The 18,062-nt window shown below is 53.9% G+C and overlaps 1 protein-coding gene across 1 annotated transcript; it reads left to right on the top strand.

Moving 5' to 3' along the window:
* The first annotated feature begins 3,678 nt into the window (after positions 1–3,678).
* LOC100725803 (calcium release-activated calcium channel protein 1) lies at positions 3,679–17,395 on the top strand. Its single transcript, XM_003462924.5, has 2 exons — positions 3,679–4,127; positions 15,982–17,395. The coding sequence occupies exons 1-2, from the start codon at positions 3,828–3,830 to the stop codon at positions 16,588–16,590; spliced, it is 909 nt and encodes a 302-aa protein (XP_003462972.1). The 5' UTR covers positions 3,679–3,827; the 3' UTR covers positions 16,591–17,395.
* The last annotated feature ends 667 nt before the right edge of the window (positions 17,396–18,062 follow it).

The raw sequence follows: 18,062 nt of genomic DNA, 5'->3' as shown, positions 1-18,062 counted from the left end.
CTGTGCAGATGGGGATATTTGAACTCTGAGTTAGAAGCAGAAGGGGAGAGACTTGATATAGGAGCTGGAGAACTAAACTATTCCTGGTTCTTTTTTTTTTTAAGAGTCAGATCCAAGACCTCAAATCTGCGAGGCAAACATTCTAGTCCTGAACTACATTTCCAGCCCCCCTTTTTATTATTAATATTTTTTTGGGTCTTTTTCCTTTTTATCGGTACCAGGGATCGAACTCACGACTGCCTGCTTGCAAGGCAGGCACTTATGCCACTGAGCTAAATCCCCAGCCCCAAGCCCCTTTTATTTTGAGAGAGGGACTCACTAAGTTGCCCAAGTTGGCTACAAACTTGAGATCCTCCTGTCTCAGCCTCCTGAACAGATGGCATCGGGGGTGTGCCCCATCACTAACTGCTTCCAATGCCCTTTTCTGAGGTGAGCCTCCCAGGTGCTTTTATTCCTCTAAATCAGCCACTCTCCTCTCCTGGCTTCCAACCTCACCCCTTCCAGACGTCAGACCCTGCCAACTTCCAGATGCTGTATGCAGCCTGTCCAAGCTGGGGGCTTTTGGAACCAAGAATGCTTTGTTACTTTATTCACTGAACTGGTTCCTACGAGGAAGCTCTCAGGGTGCGCATCTACTAGAGGGGAACAGGGACAAACTGGTCAGCACATATGCCAGCCAGATGACTGCAGACTCGGTAGTGATCAGAGCTATGAGGAAGTAATATTGGGGTGACCTGAGATCTTGACATGGGGGCTACTTTGGGAGCAGGAGGGTCTCTCAGGGGAGGTGATAACTGAGACACAGCAGTAAGTGGAAAGAGTAACAAGCGCAAAAGCCATCAGAGCCAGGCACAGTGACACAGGTTTGTAATCCCACTACTCTAAGAGGCTGAGCCAGGAGGGTCTCAAGTTTGAACACAAGTCATCATTTGGGAGGCTGAGACAGGAGGATTGCAGGTTTGATGGCAGCCTGGAGAATTTAGCGAAACAGCAACACCCTGTCTCAAAAAAAAAAAAAAAAAAAAAAAAAGTAAAGGGCTGGGGCTTAGCTTAGTGCAAAAGCGTTGGTTCAATCCCAGTACTGTTAAAAAAGAAAAATAAAGGGAGCTGGGATCGAGGTCAGTTGCAGAGCACCAATGGGTTTGATTCCCCAGTATCAAAACAAAACAAAACACTATTATGGCTGTGTCTGGATGTCCCCCCAGAGCCACATGCAGTCATGGAGGCAGGTTTCTAGAATTTCCGATTGATTTATTCATGGTCCAGTGCTGGGACTCTGGGTGAGTGCTACACCTGCCCTCGGGTAGCCTGCATACAGTACAAGGGACAGAAAGAGTCTTTACTTCGTGCTTCTCTCCCTTTTGCTTTTGCTATCTTCTGCCGCCATAAATTGTTGCCCCGACGCCACACCACCCTGCCTTGGAGCCAGCCGATTATAGACAGAAACCTCCACAAACCATAGCTAAATAAACCTTTCCTTCCTTCATTTTGGGTGTCAGGTATTTTGTCTCAGCAATGAGAGAGAAGAAACCAAGACAGCCACCAGAGAGAGCTGGGCACGGTGGTGTATACCTGTAATCCCAGGTAGCCAAGGCTGAGGCAGGAAAACTGCAAATTTGAGTCTGACCTGGGCAATTTAGTGACTTAGTGAGACCCCGTTTAAAAAGAAAAAGGGTTGGGGATGCAGCTCAGTGTGAAAGCCCTGGATTCAGTCCCTGTTACCACAAAAACAAAACAAAACGCCACCGGAGGAACCAGTCTAGGGCGGTGAGATTTCAACTCCAAGCCCTCAATCTTCATAAAAACCTAGGGGAGCAGGATGTGGAGGTGCAAGCCTGTAATTCCACCATGCAGGAGGCTGAGGCAGTGAGTTCAAGGCCATCCTGGGCTATATAGTGAGTTCAAGGTTGGCCTGAACTACATAGACCCTGTCTCCAAAAAACAAATACAAAAAATCGGCAGAAGGGGACCCCAGAAACTTGAGGGGAGGGGCGTCCAGTGTTGGCCGGTAATATGGGTGGGCGCAGGGGTTCCCTCTACTGATGACAAGAGTTAAGTTCACATCACAGACTGAGAACGCCTTTGGTTTGTGCCCTATGGGCTAATTCTGTCACTTGCTTCCCTATCATGTATTCATTCAACACATATTTCCTGAATGTCAATGTGTGCCACACGATACTTTGGATGCTGGGAGTAGATCTGTGCCAACTGTGCTACTTCCTGCACTGGAGTTGACATTCTACAGGACAGTCCCTCCCTTTGTTGGGAACTCAAGTAAAATTTATCTCTCTCTTTTTTTTTTTTTTTGGTACTGGGGATCAAACTCTCACGACCGTGCACTTGCAAAGCAGGTACTTAAGCTGCGGAGCTAACTCCTCAGCCCTAAAATTGATCTCTTAATAACGGGCTTCCAGCCAGAGATTCCTGCTTGCCACATGGCAAGACTCAGAATTCAGCTCCAGTGTGATCTCAGGGAAGTGTGAACGAATTTATTCATTGTCTACCAAAATAAAGATTCCACGACGGTTTCCATTTTCCTGGAATCTCTCAGCTTCTCCAGCCAGGTGTGGTGGTGCAAACCTGTATCCTGAGGTCTGGCATGCTGCAGCAAGAATATCTCAAGTCCGAGCCTAGTCTGAACAATTTAAGAGAAGCCCCATCTCAAAATGTAAAAAAAAAAAAAAAATTTTATAGTGGCTCTGGCTCTAGGTCAGTGCCCTGGGTTCTTTACTTTTTTTTTTCTTTTCTTTTTATCGGTACCGGGGATCGAACTCACGACCACCCGCTTGCAAGGCAGGTGCTTATGCCGCTGAGGAAATCCCCAACCCCTTAGTGCCCTGGGTTCAATCTCCAGTTCTGAAAAGCAAGCCAGGGAAAGAAAGAAAAGTTCGTGTTTGTTACTTTTCCCAGTACGGGAGATGAACAGCTAGCATTACAGCTACAAGCTCAGAAGACACCTGCTGAATGGATGTGAGGATTCAACAACTCGAAAAGTATTTATTGGCCGGGCGAGATGGCACACGCCTATGACCCCAGCACTGGGGAGGCTGAGGCAGGATGCTGACTTCCAGTTTGTGACTAGGCTGGGCTTCACAGTGAGTTCAAGGCCAGCCTGGACTACACTGCGCCACCTTGTCCCAACAAAACAAAACAAAACTGCCACCCCCTTGCTCTGCTTGCTCTTCCACGCCGACAGCTTTCGGAGCCACGAAGCGGGCCGGGGCACAGTGCGTCCCCTGCGCGGCCCGCCGCCCTTGCTCACGGACTCGGACTGAGCTCCCGACCGGGGTTCGCTCTTTCCCAGCAGTTCGTGCGCCACCTTACTCCAAGAGGACAGCGGGCCTCAGGCGGCGCGCAGAGGTCACTGCAGGCGCCCGATCCGCGAGCCCTGGCCGCGAGAGCGGGGCCTCGCAGGAGCTGCCGAAGAGGGCGGCGCCAGGGGCCGAGGATCAGCTACGCCGACGCCGCAAGCCGCTTCCAGGAAGGGGCGCGAGCGCGAAGGGGGACGGCACTGTGGGCAGTGCCTTCCGACGTGAGGGTCACGTGGCCCTATAAGGCACGCCCACTTCATGGGCGGGGCGCATGCAAATCATCCCGGGTGGCGGGCCAATCGCGGCGCGCGCCGGGGCTCCGGGCCCGGGACGGGACGCTGGCTGGAGTGCCGGCTCGCGTCGCCGCTGTGCCTGGCTCTGTGGCGAGCTGCGCTGTGAACCGGGCTGCAGCCGCTGGTTGGAGCTCCTCGTCCCGCGCGGCCGGCTGGGTGAGGCCGGGCCCGCGGCGGGGGGCAGGCGGAGGTGCCGCGGGCCGCTGCGGGTGCCGCGTGCTCCATGCGTCCGGAGCCCGCCCCGCCCCCGAGCAGCAGCCGCGGCAGCCAGGAGCTTCCCCTCGGCGGTGGCAGCGGGAGCCGCCGGAGCCGTCGCCACAGCGGGGACGGGGAGCCCCCGGGGTCCCCACCAGCGCCGCCGCCCGCCGTCAGCTGCCCGGACTGGGTCGGCCAGAGCTACTCCGAGGTGATGAGTCTCAACGAGCACTCGATGCAGGCGCTGTCCTGGCGCAAGCTCTACTTGAGCCGCGCCAAGCTCAAAGCCTCCAGCCGGACCTCGGCGCTGCTCTCCGGCTTCGCCATGGTGAGCTCGGGCCGCCCTGTCCTGCCCTGCTCTGCCCTGCCCCCGCCGCCTCGGCCGTGCCGATCCGCCCGCAGCCCCGACGGGGCCCGTGGGGAGCAGGCCGTGGGGTCCGGAGCGGCGACAGAGCCGTGCAGGTTCCCAGATTGGGGGGACTCAGGTGCCACCAGACGGGCAAGTTCGCGGCTGCACAAGTGGGAGGTACACGGCCGGAAGGATGCGTCCCTGAAGTTCGAACTAAAGGTCCGACCCACTTCGGGACAGGTGTTAGGAAGTGTGACACGCGAGGAGAGCAGTTTTTGCCTGACACTTGAGGCTAGAACGTGTTTATTTATTGGCTCCGCTCTCCATCCGCTAGCAGGGGGATTTCCTGACTCATTTGCACATTTTCTGAGAGCTTCAGCCTGGAGTTTGACAGCCACTCCCTACAGTTCTTCTGCAGAAACTCGCCACTGAGTCACTGGGTGTGGGGGAGGAGGGCGGGACAGGTTCCCCTTAACCTGCTCTTACTTGGTGAGAGGGTGAGAGGGTGTCCCATGAGAAGCTATGAGGGCTGGGGTGGGCAAGGCTGCAGCATAGGCAGAAGCCCGGGGCACAGCGCTCCTTAACTAGATTATTGTCACGTTGGATGACACCAGCCTGTGCAGATGGGGATTCCCCCCCCCCCAGCCTCCTGCTTCCCCAGTGGGTGAGCTCAGCCCTTGGCCTTGAGGAAAGGAGTGGCCGCACCCCGGTGTGTTCTTGGAAGAGTATGTTTCTGGGTCTCTCCCTGTGTTCTGCAAACAAGCGAAACACTGTGTTAGAGCGCAGGAGCTGCCGATTGGAAAGCAGAGCTGAGCTCTGAGGCAGCGGATCACTGCCTGTTTGAGGCCGCCTATCTCTGCTGGTGTGACCTCCTCCGGGCGTCACTCTTTCTCTGGAATTTGCTTTCTGAAATGATGCATGCAGACTCCTTTTGAAAAGTTTCTCTGGCCGGGTGTGATGGCGCAGCTTCTCTGAGAGGCAGAGGCAGGAGGATTGCTGTGAGGTGAGGTCAGCCTGAACTGCATAAGGAGATCCTGTCTCAAAAAGACCCCCACCTCAAAAAAAAAAGTTTCTCTGACTTTAAGAATGATACAGCTGGGGGCTGGGGATTTAGCTCAGTGGCGTAAGCGCCTGCCTTGCAAGCAGGCAGTCAGGAGTTCTATCCCTGGTACCGATAAAAGGAAAAAGACAAAAAAAAAAGAATGATACAGCTAAATGAAACAGGTGCCTGCCTGGCAAATGCAAAATGCTGAGTTTGATTCCTGGTGCCTCCTGCCACCCCCTCCCCCCAAAAAAAGAGGAGACGGGAGAGAGAGGGGATGAGAGCAGAAGGGAAGAGGAAGTGAAGAGGTGGCTCCCTAGTTTTCAGTTTAGGCCAGCGTGAAGAATTGTGAGCCATCAGTCCCTGCCCTATGCCTACTGGGGCCCAGGCACTGGTAGATTCCTCACTCCTGAACTTGCTCCTGTGTCAAGGGACTTTTGCAAGGCCGCGAGCTCACCCAGCAGGGCTGCATTTGAACCGAGGTCTGCTGGCATCCAAAACTTGGTTAGGTACACATGCCAATTGTCCATTCTTGAAATACACAGCTCTGGTCAGTGTCTAGCCAGGGCCAAGGTTGGATGGAGCCTAGGCCTAAGAAATAGAACAAAAGGAAGTTTTGAAGCCAAAGGAAGTTTTACACCTTGAGAGGAAGGAGCCACCAGTTTTGTGCCCCCCACCCAGTCCCACCCCTGCCAGTGCTCTGGGTTTAAGATGATAGGACATAAGCCAGGCTTGCATGGTGGCATGCATATGCCTCTAATCGGGGCACTCTTGGAGGCTGAGGCTGGAGGATCCTAAGTTCCAACCCAGCCTAGGCACCATAGCAAGACCCTGTCTCAAAGAAAAGAGGAGGGATGTGAGGATGCAGCTCATTGCAAAAGCAGGGTTCAGTCTGAGGTACTGCAGAACAAACAGTGGGGCATCGATCACCCGCTGCCCCGTCTCACCCTCGGAGAGGTGAGGGTCAAATGGTGACACTTTTGTCTTCTCGACTTCTCTTCCTTTGGAAGGGACCGGCCTCCTTCCTGTTGCTAAAAGCAGTGTGGGGAAGTTGGGAGCCCGGCAGCCCGGACATGGTTTGGGCTTCGCTGTTTCCTTGGGATCCTTAGATCCTTATTTTCCCCGGCCTGGGTGGCTCTTCACTGATGCTCTTCCCTAAATCTGCAGGCGGGAAAGGGCTGAACCCCAGCAGCTCTGTCCTGGGGGAGCAGTTAGCAGCGGGTTTGTCTGGAGCTGCAGGGGAGAGGCCAACACTTGGCCCGGAGAGGGCCTCAGTAGGAAGGGGTACCAGGCGGGCCCACAGCCATGCGACAGTGACAAGTTTCCTGGATTACTCCTCCTTGGCCTGTGAGTCAGCAGCACCAGCTTCCTGTCCCTGCGGGCGTTCTTCCTGGAGATCAGGAGAACCCAAGAATTGGGGACCTTTGGTCCCCAGGGCTGGGGGGGGGTGTCTGAGATGCTGAATTCACTTCGTGGCAGGTGAGGTTGAGGGCAGGTGCCCCAGAAGGCCTGGTAAGGAGTGAGCGGTCCCCCACTTGGTGGTGGAGGGGTCTGGCCCCGTGCCAGCCGAGTGCTAGGGACAGGCCTGGGGACCTGGGGCAAGTGGCTTCACCTCTTTGAAGTCTGTTTTCTCGTGTGTCCAAAGGTAGAAAGCACCTTCTCTCAGGGCTGGAGGGCCATTGGGTGGTAGAGTGCTTGCCTGCCTTGAGCACGGTGGTGGCTCAGTGCCCAGTACCATGAAGAACAGCAAAGCTTCTCCCCTGGAGCCAGGTGAGGATTTGTTATGTGGCTGGACCTGGCCGAGGAGGAGCTCAGGAGTTTCAGGATCGGGACTCTGCGATCTGCAGGCCAGGCTCCGTATCCCAGGCTCCCGGCCTTGCTGCGGGCCTTGCCTCAGGTTACCTTTCAGGGGTGGGGGGACGCAGGCAGCCAGCCCAGACTTGACCCCGTCTCCGGCAGGACCGTGGCGATCCTGGCCACCAAGGAGGGCAGGCTGTAACGTTAGCCTAAGCAGATAATTGGGAAGGTCAGGCTGCTGCCGTCCACAAAATGCTTTCCGTGACCTGGGATCAATTATTTTTGGATTATCTGCCTCCTCAGGTTCTCTGCCTGCCAGCACCCTTTTGTTCCCGGGGTCCTGAGCTGGTTTGAAGGTGGCAGGGAGATGGGATGACAGGCTCAGGTCATGAGAATTTATTGATGGGGGAAGGGGTGGTGGAGATGACAGCTGTCTCTGTCCCCACTCTGCCTCAAGCCCAAAGATCATCGGGGCTGTGAGTGATGGAGCTGTTGCTCTGGGCCAGCTCCTGACCCACAGGCTTTACAAGCAGGGCCACCAGTGTCCTCTTCCTGCACGCTGGTAAGGCAGGTGGTTGGCCCAGCAAGTGAATAGTGCAAAGTCACCTAGCTAGGGAGCCATGAGCCTTGCAATGGGTGTTGGTCTTGTGAAAGCCTCAGAGCCATAGGCAGACAGAGCTGAGGAGCTGACCCCCAGCAGGGTGCAGTCCAACAGGGAGCCAGGCAGGTCTGCCTGCCGATTCAGTTCCCGTCCCAGCTCTGGCTCTTAGGACTGTCTGACCTTGAGGACATCGCCCTCTCTGGGCATCTGTTTCCTCATCTATAAAATGAAGCAAGCGAGATGTGGCGGTACATGACTGTGATCCCAGTGTGCCAGAGTCTGAGGCAGGAGGAACACTGCCAGTTCAAGGCCAGTCTGAAGACAAGACGTAGAGAGTCTGAGGCCAGCTTGAACTATTTAGGGAGAGCCTCTCTCAGAAGAAACAAAAATAAATAAATAAATAAAACTGGGCATGGGAAGCTGAAGCAGGAGGATTGTGGTGAGTTTGAGGCCATCCTGGGCTACATAGTGAGTTCAAGACCAGCCTGAGTTACAAAGTGAGACCCTATCTCAAAAAATCAATCAATTTTTAAAATAGGGCAGTAGGGCTGGGTGGTGCTTGTGTAGCTCACCAGAGGCCCTGGGGTTTAATCCCAGCACTGTAAAACGGTAGCAATAAAAAATAAGGAAAATGGACTCATGATAACATCTCATTGGAGGAAAACAGGTACATGTTTGCGGAGCATTTACAGCACCGGCCAGGTATCCAGGAAGCTGCCACCTGTGCCCATGGGGTCCAAGTGGGAGCTGAGCCACCCGAACGTGGTTCCAACCGAGCATCCGGGATGGTGGAGTTAGGACTCGGAGAAGAGCCCTCTGGGCAGGGGAAGGCTGAAGGAAGCAGTGTGATCCCCAGGCAAGGCTGGGGGCTGCAGCGAGTAGGGCCATCGGTGTGAATGATGGAGGACCGCGATGGGGCAGTTAGGAAGCTTGAACTCTTGCCGGGTGTGTAATTCTAGCACACTGAGGCTGAGGCAGGAGGATCGTTGCGAGTTCCAGACGACCCTGGGCTACAAAGTGAGCACAAGGCCAGTCTGAACTGCATAGGGAGACCCTAACTGGGGTGGGGAGGGCTCTTGAACTCTTGTATAAGCAATAGGGAGCCATGGAAGGCTGCAGACGGACGGAGGGGCTGTGTGAGTTTGTGATACTGGTGGCGATGATGGTTATTAGCTCCTGAATCCTTGTTGTACCCGGCATGAGCCTGAAGGCCACTCTTTCAGTCTTTTTTTTTTTTTTTTTTTTTTTCATTTTTATCGGTACCGGGGATCGAACTCACGACCGCCTGCTTGCAAGGCAGGTACTTATGCCACTGAGCTAAATCTCCAGCCCCACTTTTCAGTCTTTCTTAATCCTCACAGCAGCTCTGAAAGAGAGGCTCCAGAAAGGAAAACGGCTGCTCCCAGCGGCTCAAACCGCTGTGGAGAAGACTCCAGCTCGGTGTGTCTCACTCAGGGCTTTCTATCCCTGCCACCAGCCCCTTTCGCTGGTTGGAGACTGGGCCTTTGAAGTCTTCCAGATGCTGGGCTCTGGGTGCCCTGTTTGTGTGTGGGGCTTGGAGTAAATGGAATTTTGCAGAATCCGGAGGGAAGTGCGCTATCTGTCAGCACAGGAGCCTTTGTCCAGATTCCCAAGGGCCTGTGGCAAGTTTCTGGAATTCCTGGCTGGGGCCGGGACCTTTCCCACTGCTGGGTCCTCGGCTGGAGAAAGAGAAGCTCGAGCCGATTTCCTGTTGGCACCATGGAGACAGTGAGGGGTGTGGGGAGATTCCACTCTGATGACCCTGACCGCCATCCTGGAAGACAGGAGCACAGGTGGTTTGCTTTGGGCACAGGGGTCTAACCCAGGACTCGGCTACCTTTTTCAGTAAAGGCAGAGCTATAGGGTGTAGGTAATTTTTTATTTATTTATGTATTTTTTCTTTTTGAGACAGAGTCTCACTATGCAGTTCAGGCTGGACTTGAGCTCACTTTGCAGCCCAGGCTGGTCTCGAACTTGCAAGGATCCTCCTGCTTCAGCCTCCTGAGTGCTGGGGTGTGTAGGTAAATTAATGCACGTGGCTGTGGACCAGTGAAATTTTTCTTACAAAAATTAGTCTGTTAAGGGGCTGGGGATTTAGCTCAGTGGCATAAGTGCCTGCCTTGCAAGCAGGCAGTCATAAGTTCAATCCCCGGTACCGGTAAAAAGGAAAAAGACCAAAAAAAAATTAGTCTGTTGACCCCTGGGCTAAGCCATGGTGTTCAAATTCTGTGTGTGCTGAGAATCAAACCCAGGTTCTCAAGAATGCCAGGCAAGGTCTGGGGATTTAGCTCAGCGGCATAAGTGCCTGCCTTGCAAGCAGGCAGTCATGAGTTTGATCCCCGGTACCGATAAAAAGGAAAAAGACCAAAAAAAAAAAAAAAAAAAAAAAGAGTAAGAATGCCAGGCAAGCACTCTACCAGTGAGCTTACCTTTGAGCATAAAACCCTATCAAAATTATTAGCATTGGATAGGTGAGGTGGTATTCATTTGTCATCCAGCACTTAGAAGGCTGAGGCAGGAAGATTGCCATGAGTTTGAGGCCAGCCTAGGCTATGTAGCAAGACCCTGTTTCAGGGGGAAAAAAAAAAAAGGTTAGTACTAGTCTTACTATTTATATGGTTAGAAATTACATATGTGCCAGGTATGGAGGTACACACCTGTGATGCCAGTACTTGGGAGGCTGAGGCAGGAGGGTCACCATGAGTTTGAGATTAGCCTGGGCTACATAGTGAGATCCTGTCTCAAATCTCTCCAAAAAGATATTACATAGGCATCCTGATAAAACATCCTGTCATTATAAACATACATAAAAATAAAAATAGAGAAGTTGAAAGCAGCGGATGAGCTAAACAAGGAGTGTTATGGAAGGTGTAACACAATCTCCAGTTCCGGAGGACGGAGCCCCTGTTGCTTCAGCTTCCTTGGCCCCCAACGCAAAGTAGAGGAAGCAGCCATAATTCCACCGAGGATATGATTGGCCAGAGTAGCGAAGGGGAGTCACTGATGAAGGTACTTACAAGCTCTAACAATATTTATGTGATTAAGAGTTTGAGGCAGGAGAATCGAAAGTTCAGGCCAGTCATGGGCAACTTGGTGAGACCCTGCTCCAAAATCTAAAAATAAATAAAATAAATGAATACATAAAATAGAGGGTTAGAGATGCGGCTCAATGGGAAGTCCCTAGGTTCAGGCCTAAGGACCTCCACGTGAACATGCACACCCAGAAAAGTCTGGGTCCACCTTCCTGTTACCGTCTACAGATCCTGTTACTGGCTTATGACATAAATTCGGTGAGTGGCAGCGGCATTTTCATAGGTGACCTCAGAGAGGAATGGAATACCAGCCGCACTGTCTCTGAGGATGGCCGGCTCGGGGCTGACGGTGCTGGGCATAGCTTCATCTCTGTTATAAGAGCGCACTGTCTATTGATAGGAACATTCGGAGAGCTGGGCTGGTAGGCAAGGGGCTTTGTAAACTGTCTTCTCTTAATAGACGGTTCTCGCTCCAGGTGACCCGGAATGACTGGCTTGAAGACCCAGATGGGAAGAGCCTGAGACGGCCCAGGCTGGGGACAGGGAGCTAGGCCTGCTCAGGCCTGGGCTTTCAGGTGTCCCAGGTCTCATGGGCCCCATATAAGTGACAGAGGCTTGGCAGAGCCAGCCAGGACCACATGGTCTTCTGCCTTCCCTTGAGGCTTTGTGTGCCCGGCTGGGGGGAGGATGTCACCCTGCCTGCCCTGAGGCCCCATGTGGCCAGGTTCAAGGAGGCCCAGGGCTGGCTGGCAGCTATTTATTTTGGGTTAACGGCCTGCTCTCAGGGCTATATTTACCTTGTGAAGCTGCTTGCAATCTGATCCCACCCCATCTCCCCGGGACTCTACAGGGCCCCTGGAGTCAGCTGCTGGCCCCCATGAATTTCCCCCTGCCTTGACTGTCCCCACAGGGGACACATTCCCCAAGCAGGGAGGATTCTGGAGAAAGCATCGAAGCCTTGTCATCGAGGTCCATGATTTACACCAAACTGCTGCTTTCATCTGGTCCAGAATCTCCTGGCACTCTGATACGGTGTGCACATGGCACCCTCCAGAGTGGCGGGGTGCAGTGAGGTCATGGGGTCCCTTGCAGAGCAGGCAGTGGTTGCACCTTCCTCCTCCTCTGAGGGGGCCCCGCCACTCCCCAGGCCAAGGCTTGATCCCCCCACAGCTGCAGTCCTAGCCCTGGAGCCTGGGGTGTGACCAGTGTGAGGGGCCTCTGGCCTGATAAATCGGGGTGCACGCTCCTGGCTCTGGGTTGGGGATGGCATGAAGGAGCCCAGAGAGGGGGCCAGGATGGAGCTGTTTCTCTTCAAGCTGTTCCGCTTCAAGCTCTTTTTCTGGGCTGGGGATTTAACTCAGCAGCATAAGCGCTTTTTAACTGAGATTTATCCAGTTTCTCCTAGGGCTTGTGCAAACATTTATGCTTTAGAACCTCATTTAACCTTCCCGGTGACTGAGGGAAGCGCCCTGGACCCCCACTGCACATGGACTTTATTTTATTTTACTTGACAGCACTGGGAGTTGCCAGATTGGGATGGAATTTTTGACCTTCCTGCTTCAGCCTCCCGAGTGGTGGTATCTCAGGCCTGGGCCACTTGTAAATGGGCATTAGAGTGGCTTTGACTTAAGGTAGCTCACCCAGTGGGGAGAGAACCCTTGGGACTGCTGGTCTCACTTCTTCAGAGCCTCAGATAATACAACAGAGCTGGGCATGCTGGTGCACGCCTGGAATCTCAGCATTCCAGGAGGCTGTGGCAGGAGGATCACAAGTTCAAGCCCAGCCTGGGCAACAACGTAGCCCAGAGGCCCTGGTTTGGTCCCCAGTACTGAAAAAAAAGGGGGGTGGTAATGAAGGCCCCACACACTGTAGACTCTGCATTGTATGCCAGGTCTTGGCAGAGGGCTCTGTGTTCATTGTACCTTTGGATGCTGTTAATGACCCCAAGCAGGATGCAGCTTGCAGCTCAGAGAGGCTGCCTGTCCCAGAGTGGAGGTCAGCAGCACAGACTCGCAGCCAGGGCTCTCTGGGGGAGGGAGGCTGGGCAGTAGGGCAGGGCTTGGGAGGTACCTGTACACAGGCTCTCCACCCCCACAGACACCCCAGGCTTCAGGGCCTGACCCTCCTGGGAGCTCAGGCACCAGCACCCAGGCCAAAGCCTGTCCTACCCATGTCCTTCTCAGGTTTCAGGTTCCCGGACGCTGGGCCAAAACAGGAAGAGGAAGCAGGGGGAGGGGAGGGTGGGGGCCTTTTCCAGGTGAAGCTGGTCTGGCAGCGGAGACCAGGGCCATAGGGAGGGGCATGGGGCACAGGGCACGTGGCTCTAATCTGCCCTGCTGCCCCATCCCCTGTCCCCCACCCGCATGGTCAGAGAGTTCTCACAGTTGGCTTTAGGCCACCAGAGATGTTAAAAGCAGTCAAAATCCTAATGGCACTGCCCCAAATTTATACAAGTTGGAACTGTTTGGTAAACTCCCAGGCTGCAAAATATGTATCTTCGTCAGCTGTGGGCTTTTTTTCCCCTTCTTCTCTTTCCCCTTACTGGGAATGAATTCAGGGCTTTTGTACTGAGCTGCATTCCCAGTACTTTTTGAGACAAGGTCTTGCTGGTTTGCTCAAGTTGGGCTTACACTTTCCATCCTCCTGCCTCAGCCTCCCAGAGCAGTGGTGTCAGTTATAAGAACTTTTAGGCAAAACAAGGGAAACCATTGAAATGGTCTCAGCAGGCCTAAGGAAATAGAAACCTGTTGTAAGATGGCCCACCCTTCCCCTCAGATCCTCAGGCCAACTCCAGACTCTAACCTTGATCTCACCACTCTCCTTTTTTCGTGGAGAGGGGAAGTCCTGCTTGATGACCTAGGGTAAATAAAGCAGGGTTGTCCAGGGGCCCTATGTGTCTGGCTTTCTGGCCGAGCCTGCCCTCCAGAACAATTTTTTTGTGTGTGTGCCGGAGAGCAAACTCAGGATATGGCATTTGCCAGGCCAGAACAATTTTGGAGAGACAGTGGTTTTGCATTTTCAGGTTCTCAACTGAATAAATTTCTGGGTGTGGCATCACCTGTGTAATCCCAGCACTGGGGGTTGAGGGAGCTGAGGCAGGAGGATCGATGTAAGTTTGAGGCCAGCCTGGGCTACACAGTATGTCTCAAAGAAACAGGGATTAATATAGAGCTCACTTCCCCTGACACCTCACTGTATGCCTAAGTATTTCATATGGATTAACTTAGTTCTCCTGACATCCCTCTGAGGCATGTACCGTCACCCCCATTTACAGATGTATAAAGTGAGGCAGAGAAGGTTCAAAGAACCTAAGAGAAGACCGGGAGTTTGGCTCAGTGGCATAAGTGCCTGCCTTGCAAGCTCAAGGTCCTGAGTTTGATCCTCAGTACAAAAAAAAAAAAAAAAAAAAAAAGAACCTAACAGAGTCGCACAGTCTAGCAGAGGGCAGAGGTGTGAGAGTTGGGAACTGGGCAGGCTGGCCGAGGGGAGTTTGCCCCTGCGTGGAGACTCCTGCAGGGCTCCCTGCCTGCCTGGGGCAGAGTCCTTTGGGACTGCTGTGCAAACTTCAGCCTCAGATCCCTACCCCAAGCCACTTTAGAAAGAGTCACTGGCCTGCTGGGGAGGGGTGCACACTTGCAGCCCCAGCCGCGTGGTACATGGGCTGCCAGAGGGAGCACAACCCCAGCGGTTTGGGAGGCTGAGGCAGAAGGATGGCAAGTTCAAGGCCAGCCTGAGCAACTTAGTGAGGCTGTCTCAGTCTCATAAAAAAGCGGCGTGCATCTGTTCTGCCATCACTGGGCGAGGCTGAGGTCAGAGAGTCACAAGTTGGAGCCCACGCTGTCTCACGCTCCTAACCCAAAAGGGCTCAATTCGAAGGCCCTGGTGGAATCCGCAGAACCATTTAAAAAAAAAAAAAAAAAAAAAGCAGAGTCACACACCTGTAATCCCAGCACTGAGTTCGAGACTAACCTGGGCTACACAGCAAGACCCTGTCTCAGAAAAACAAAGAAAAGCCTTGTGGCGGGTGTCCCTCAGTTGGTAGAGTGCGTCCCTAACTCGCTCACAGCCCTGGCCTGAGTCCCTGCGTTCCTGTCACTGATTGGTGCCTGTGGCCCTCAGCCCCCAGTGCTCCCGGACGGGCCTGGCAGCCGCTTGCCACCTGCTGACCGCTCCTGCAGCAAATCTGATGAGCTGGCTGCTTTGCATGAGGGTGATCTGTGGGGCGCAGGTCACAGGAGCGGGCGGCGCACCCTGGAGTGTGGCCCCTGTGACCCCAAGTCTCCAGGAAGCAGGGAGCAGTGGGTGCATCTCCCCACCCCCAGGAGACAGCCTGGGGCTGCTGGCGCCCGCCTGCCTAGTCCCTGGGGTTGAGCCTGGCTCTTCCCACAAGCCTCTCTGTTTCCTCCTTGTGTGCGTGCTGGGTTCTCAGAAAGCTTGCGTGCGCCCTGGGGGCTGCTCCTGGTCCCCAGCAGGGCAGCAAAGTCAGCCCCTGTTGGGATGTGAGAAGGTAGGACCCACAGGGGTGGCAGTGGTGCTTACTGAGGACTGAACTCATGGTCCTTGCTCTACCACTGAGTGACAACTCAGCCCCTATTTTTAGAATAGCAAACTGCATATGTCAGATTGTGCTAGTCATTTTGGGTGGTCAGTTGGCTGAGGCAGTTCCCACATCCCAGGAACTCTCATTTAATTGTTGAGATAAGCCTCTAGAGGCCTCTGTATTGACAGCATAGCCCTATCTTACAGGTTCACTTTCCTGGGGGAAGCCGGGGTCATGGTGGTGCATGCTCGTGATCCCAGCACTCAAAAGGCTGAGGCAGGAGTATCTCTACTAGTTTAAGACCAGCCAGGGATACATAGTAAGTTCAGGGTCAATTCTCACTGAATTACACAGTGAGACCCTGTTTCCAGAAAAAGCAAGCAAGCTGAAGCTGAGAGGTTAAATGACTTTCCTAAGAATACTCAGCTAATGGGGTCCAGGCTTTCACTTCTCAAACCAGAGTGGATGGGTTGCATTAGCTTCACCCCCGCCTTGTGATATGAAGAACTGAACCCAAGGCCTTCACACTCAGGTACTCTAGACTTTGTCTAATATTTGGGCTTACCCAGGGCCTCACTAAGTTACCCAGCCAGGCTTGAACTTGAGATCCTCCTGCCTCAGCCTCCCAGAGTGCTGGGATTACAGGTGTGCACTACCCCACCTGGCTTCACGATCCCCATGACATCCACATGGACCCTGAGGCCCAAGGTCCAGAGGCTGGCGGGAGGAGAAGCAGGACTCGGGCACGGCTCTCTCCATGCTGCCACTCAGCCAGCTTCTTGTCCTCCTCCCCTCCCCAGGTGGCCATGGTGGAGGTGCAGCTGGACGCTGAGCACGACTACCCACCGGGGCTGCTGATCGCCTTCAGCGCCTGCACCACTGTGCTGGTGGCGGTGCACCTGTTCGCGCTCATGATCAGCACCTGCATCCTGCCCAACGTTGAGGCGGTGAGCAACGTGCACAACCTCAACTCGGTCAAGGAGTCACCGCACGAGCGCATGCACCGCCACATTGAGCTGGCCTGGGCCTTCTCCACTGTCATTGGCACACTGCTCTTCCTGGCTGAGGTCGTGCTGCTCTGCTGGGTCAAGTTCCTGCCACTGAAGAAGCAGCCTGAGCCGGGCCAGCCGCGCCCCACCGGCAGGCTGCCTCCGGGAGGTGAGCTGCCCACCAACGGCAGCAGCGGCATCACGCCGGGCCAGGCTGCGGCCATCGCCTCCACCACCATCATGGTCCCCTTCGGCCTCATCTTCATCGTCTTCGCCGTGCATTTCTACCGCTCGCTGGTCAGCCACAAGACGGACCGACAGTTCCAGGAGCTCAACGAGCTGGCCGAGTTCGCACGCCTGCAGGACCAGCTGGACCACAGAGGGGACCACCCGTTGACACCCGGCAGCCACTATGCCTGAGCCTGCCTGCGAGGCCTCGGTGTCCAGACCTTGATGCCCTCCCTTCCCAGTGGCCTTGACCCGCGCCAGCCCGTGCACGGCCCGGGTTCCGTGGGCACAGAGGGGCAGGAAGGGGCTTTTTAAAAAAGTGACTGCACCTTGAGACTTAGCTCTGGAGAACTAGCACTTCTTGTCCTTCCAGCTCTGGGGAGGAGGTGGCGGGGGTCAAATGAGGACAGATGGTCTGTCTCCTCCCTCCACCCCGAGATGCTCCGGCCCCACCTCCCTCCCCAGTCCGTGTCGAGTGTGGGTGCGTGTGTGTGTGCGCGTGTGAATACAGAAATATACTCCTGAGGGACACCTCCTCCTCCTGGCTGTGTATGTGCTGCGTGGCTGGACTGCCTGGTGTCATTGCCCCTGGAGGCCTGGTCAGGTGAGCCTCTAAACAAAGTTTAAAATATTTTAGGAGCCAGATGTGGTGGTGCACACCTGTAATCCCAGCAGTCTGGGAGGCTGAGGCAGGAGGATTGCAAGTCTGAGCAACCCAGGAATGTAGCTCAGTACTGAGGTCCTGGGTTCAATCACCAGTACTGCAAAATTAAAAAAGAGGGGGGCCGGGGATGTAGCTCAGTGACACAAGTGCCTGCTTGACAAGTGCAAGGTCCTGAGTTTGATTCCAGTATCCAAAAATACAGAAAGACAGACAGACAGACTGACTGACTGAGGCAGGCTGAGGACGTAGCTAGGAGTGTAGCCCTTGCCTAGTTTATGGGAGGCCATCAGTTGGATGTTTTTCACTGCAAAAATAAAAGAGCTCTTAAATTTTTTCCTTTTGAGAAATTTCCAAGCAGCACAGAAAGGCTGCATGACTGGTAACTGAAATGTGCACACACTGACTTCTTTCTATTGCTTTGGTGAAGTCACCGTGAACTGTGAACATTGGATTAGCGGATGTGGGAAGCCAGGAACCAGCCTGGCCTGATGCCTCCTCACTGGTACAGACACTGATTGCCTGCAGTCTGCACCAAGACATCTTTATGCTGGTTCACCAGCATCGCACTCAGGGCTAATCACAGAAGTGCAAGCCAGAACAAGGCTTATCTAATGCATTATTTTCTCTGTAAGACATTTTTAAAAATCTCTCTCTGTAGTCCCAGTGTTGAACACATTGTGGAGGCCAGGCTGGCTTTGAACTCAGCATTTCTCCTGCCTCAGCCTCCCAAGTATGTACCATGTACCTGTCTGTAAGACACATGACCTTCATGGCTTTAGGGTGCCGTCCACAGATCCCTGTGGTGCTAAAGAGGTTGAATCTAGGGCTTCTGCAGCTATGACAGAGCCAAGTCCTTGGTCCACTGGGTTCCACCTTAAACATCTTTAGTACCAACAGAAAGCACAAAATAGGACACTAAATAGACTGAAAAGGATTCTCATTCACGGTGTGGGAACTTGGTGTCCTTTTTAGATCTTGGTAAGTTGATAAATTCACAGAT

Source organism: Cavia porcellus, unplaced genomic scaffold, assembly GCF_034190915.1.
Source record: "Cavia porcellus strain 051 isolate PalLab524CR breed Dunkin Hartley unplaced genomic scaffold, mCavPor4.1 scaffold_16, whole genome shotgun sequence".
Lineage (NCBI taxonomy): Eukaryota > Metazoa > Chordata > Mammalia > Rodentia > Caviidae > Cavia > Cavia porcellus.
The sequence above is the reverse complement of the archived record's forward strand: the minus strand, read 5'-3'. Positions and strand labels throughout refer to the sequence as shown.

What these genes read in the sequence shown, in the direction of transcription:
- LOC100725803 (XM_003462924.5), top strand. Translation starts at nt 3,828, where the DNA reads ATGCGTCCGGAGCCCGCCCCGCCCCCGAGCAGCAGCCGCGGCAGCCAG. An exon ending in TGCTCTCCGGCTTCGCCATG is followed by an intron (nt 4,128 to 15,981) that starts GTGAGCTCGGGC and finishes TCCCCTCCCCAG; the next exon opens with GTGGCCATGGTGGAGGTGCA.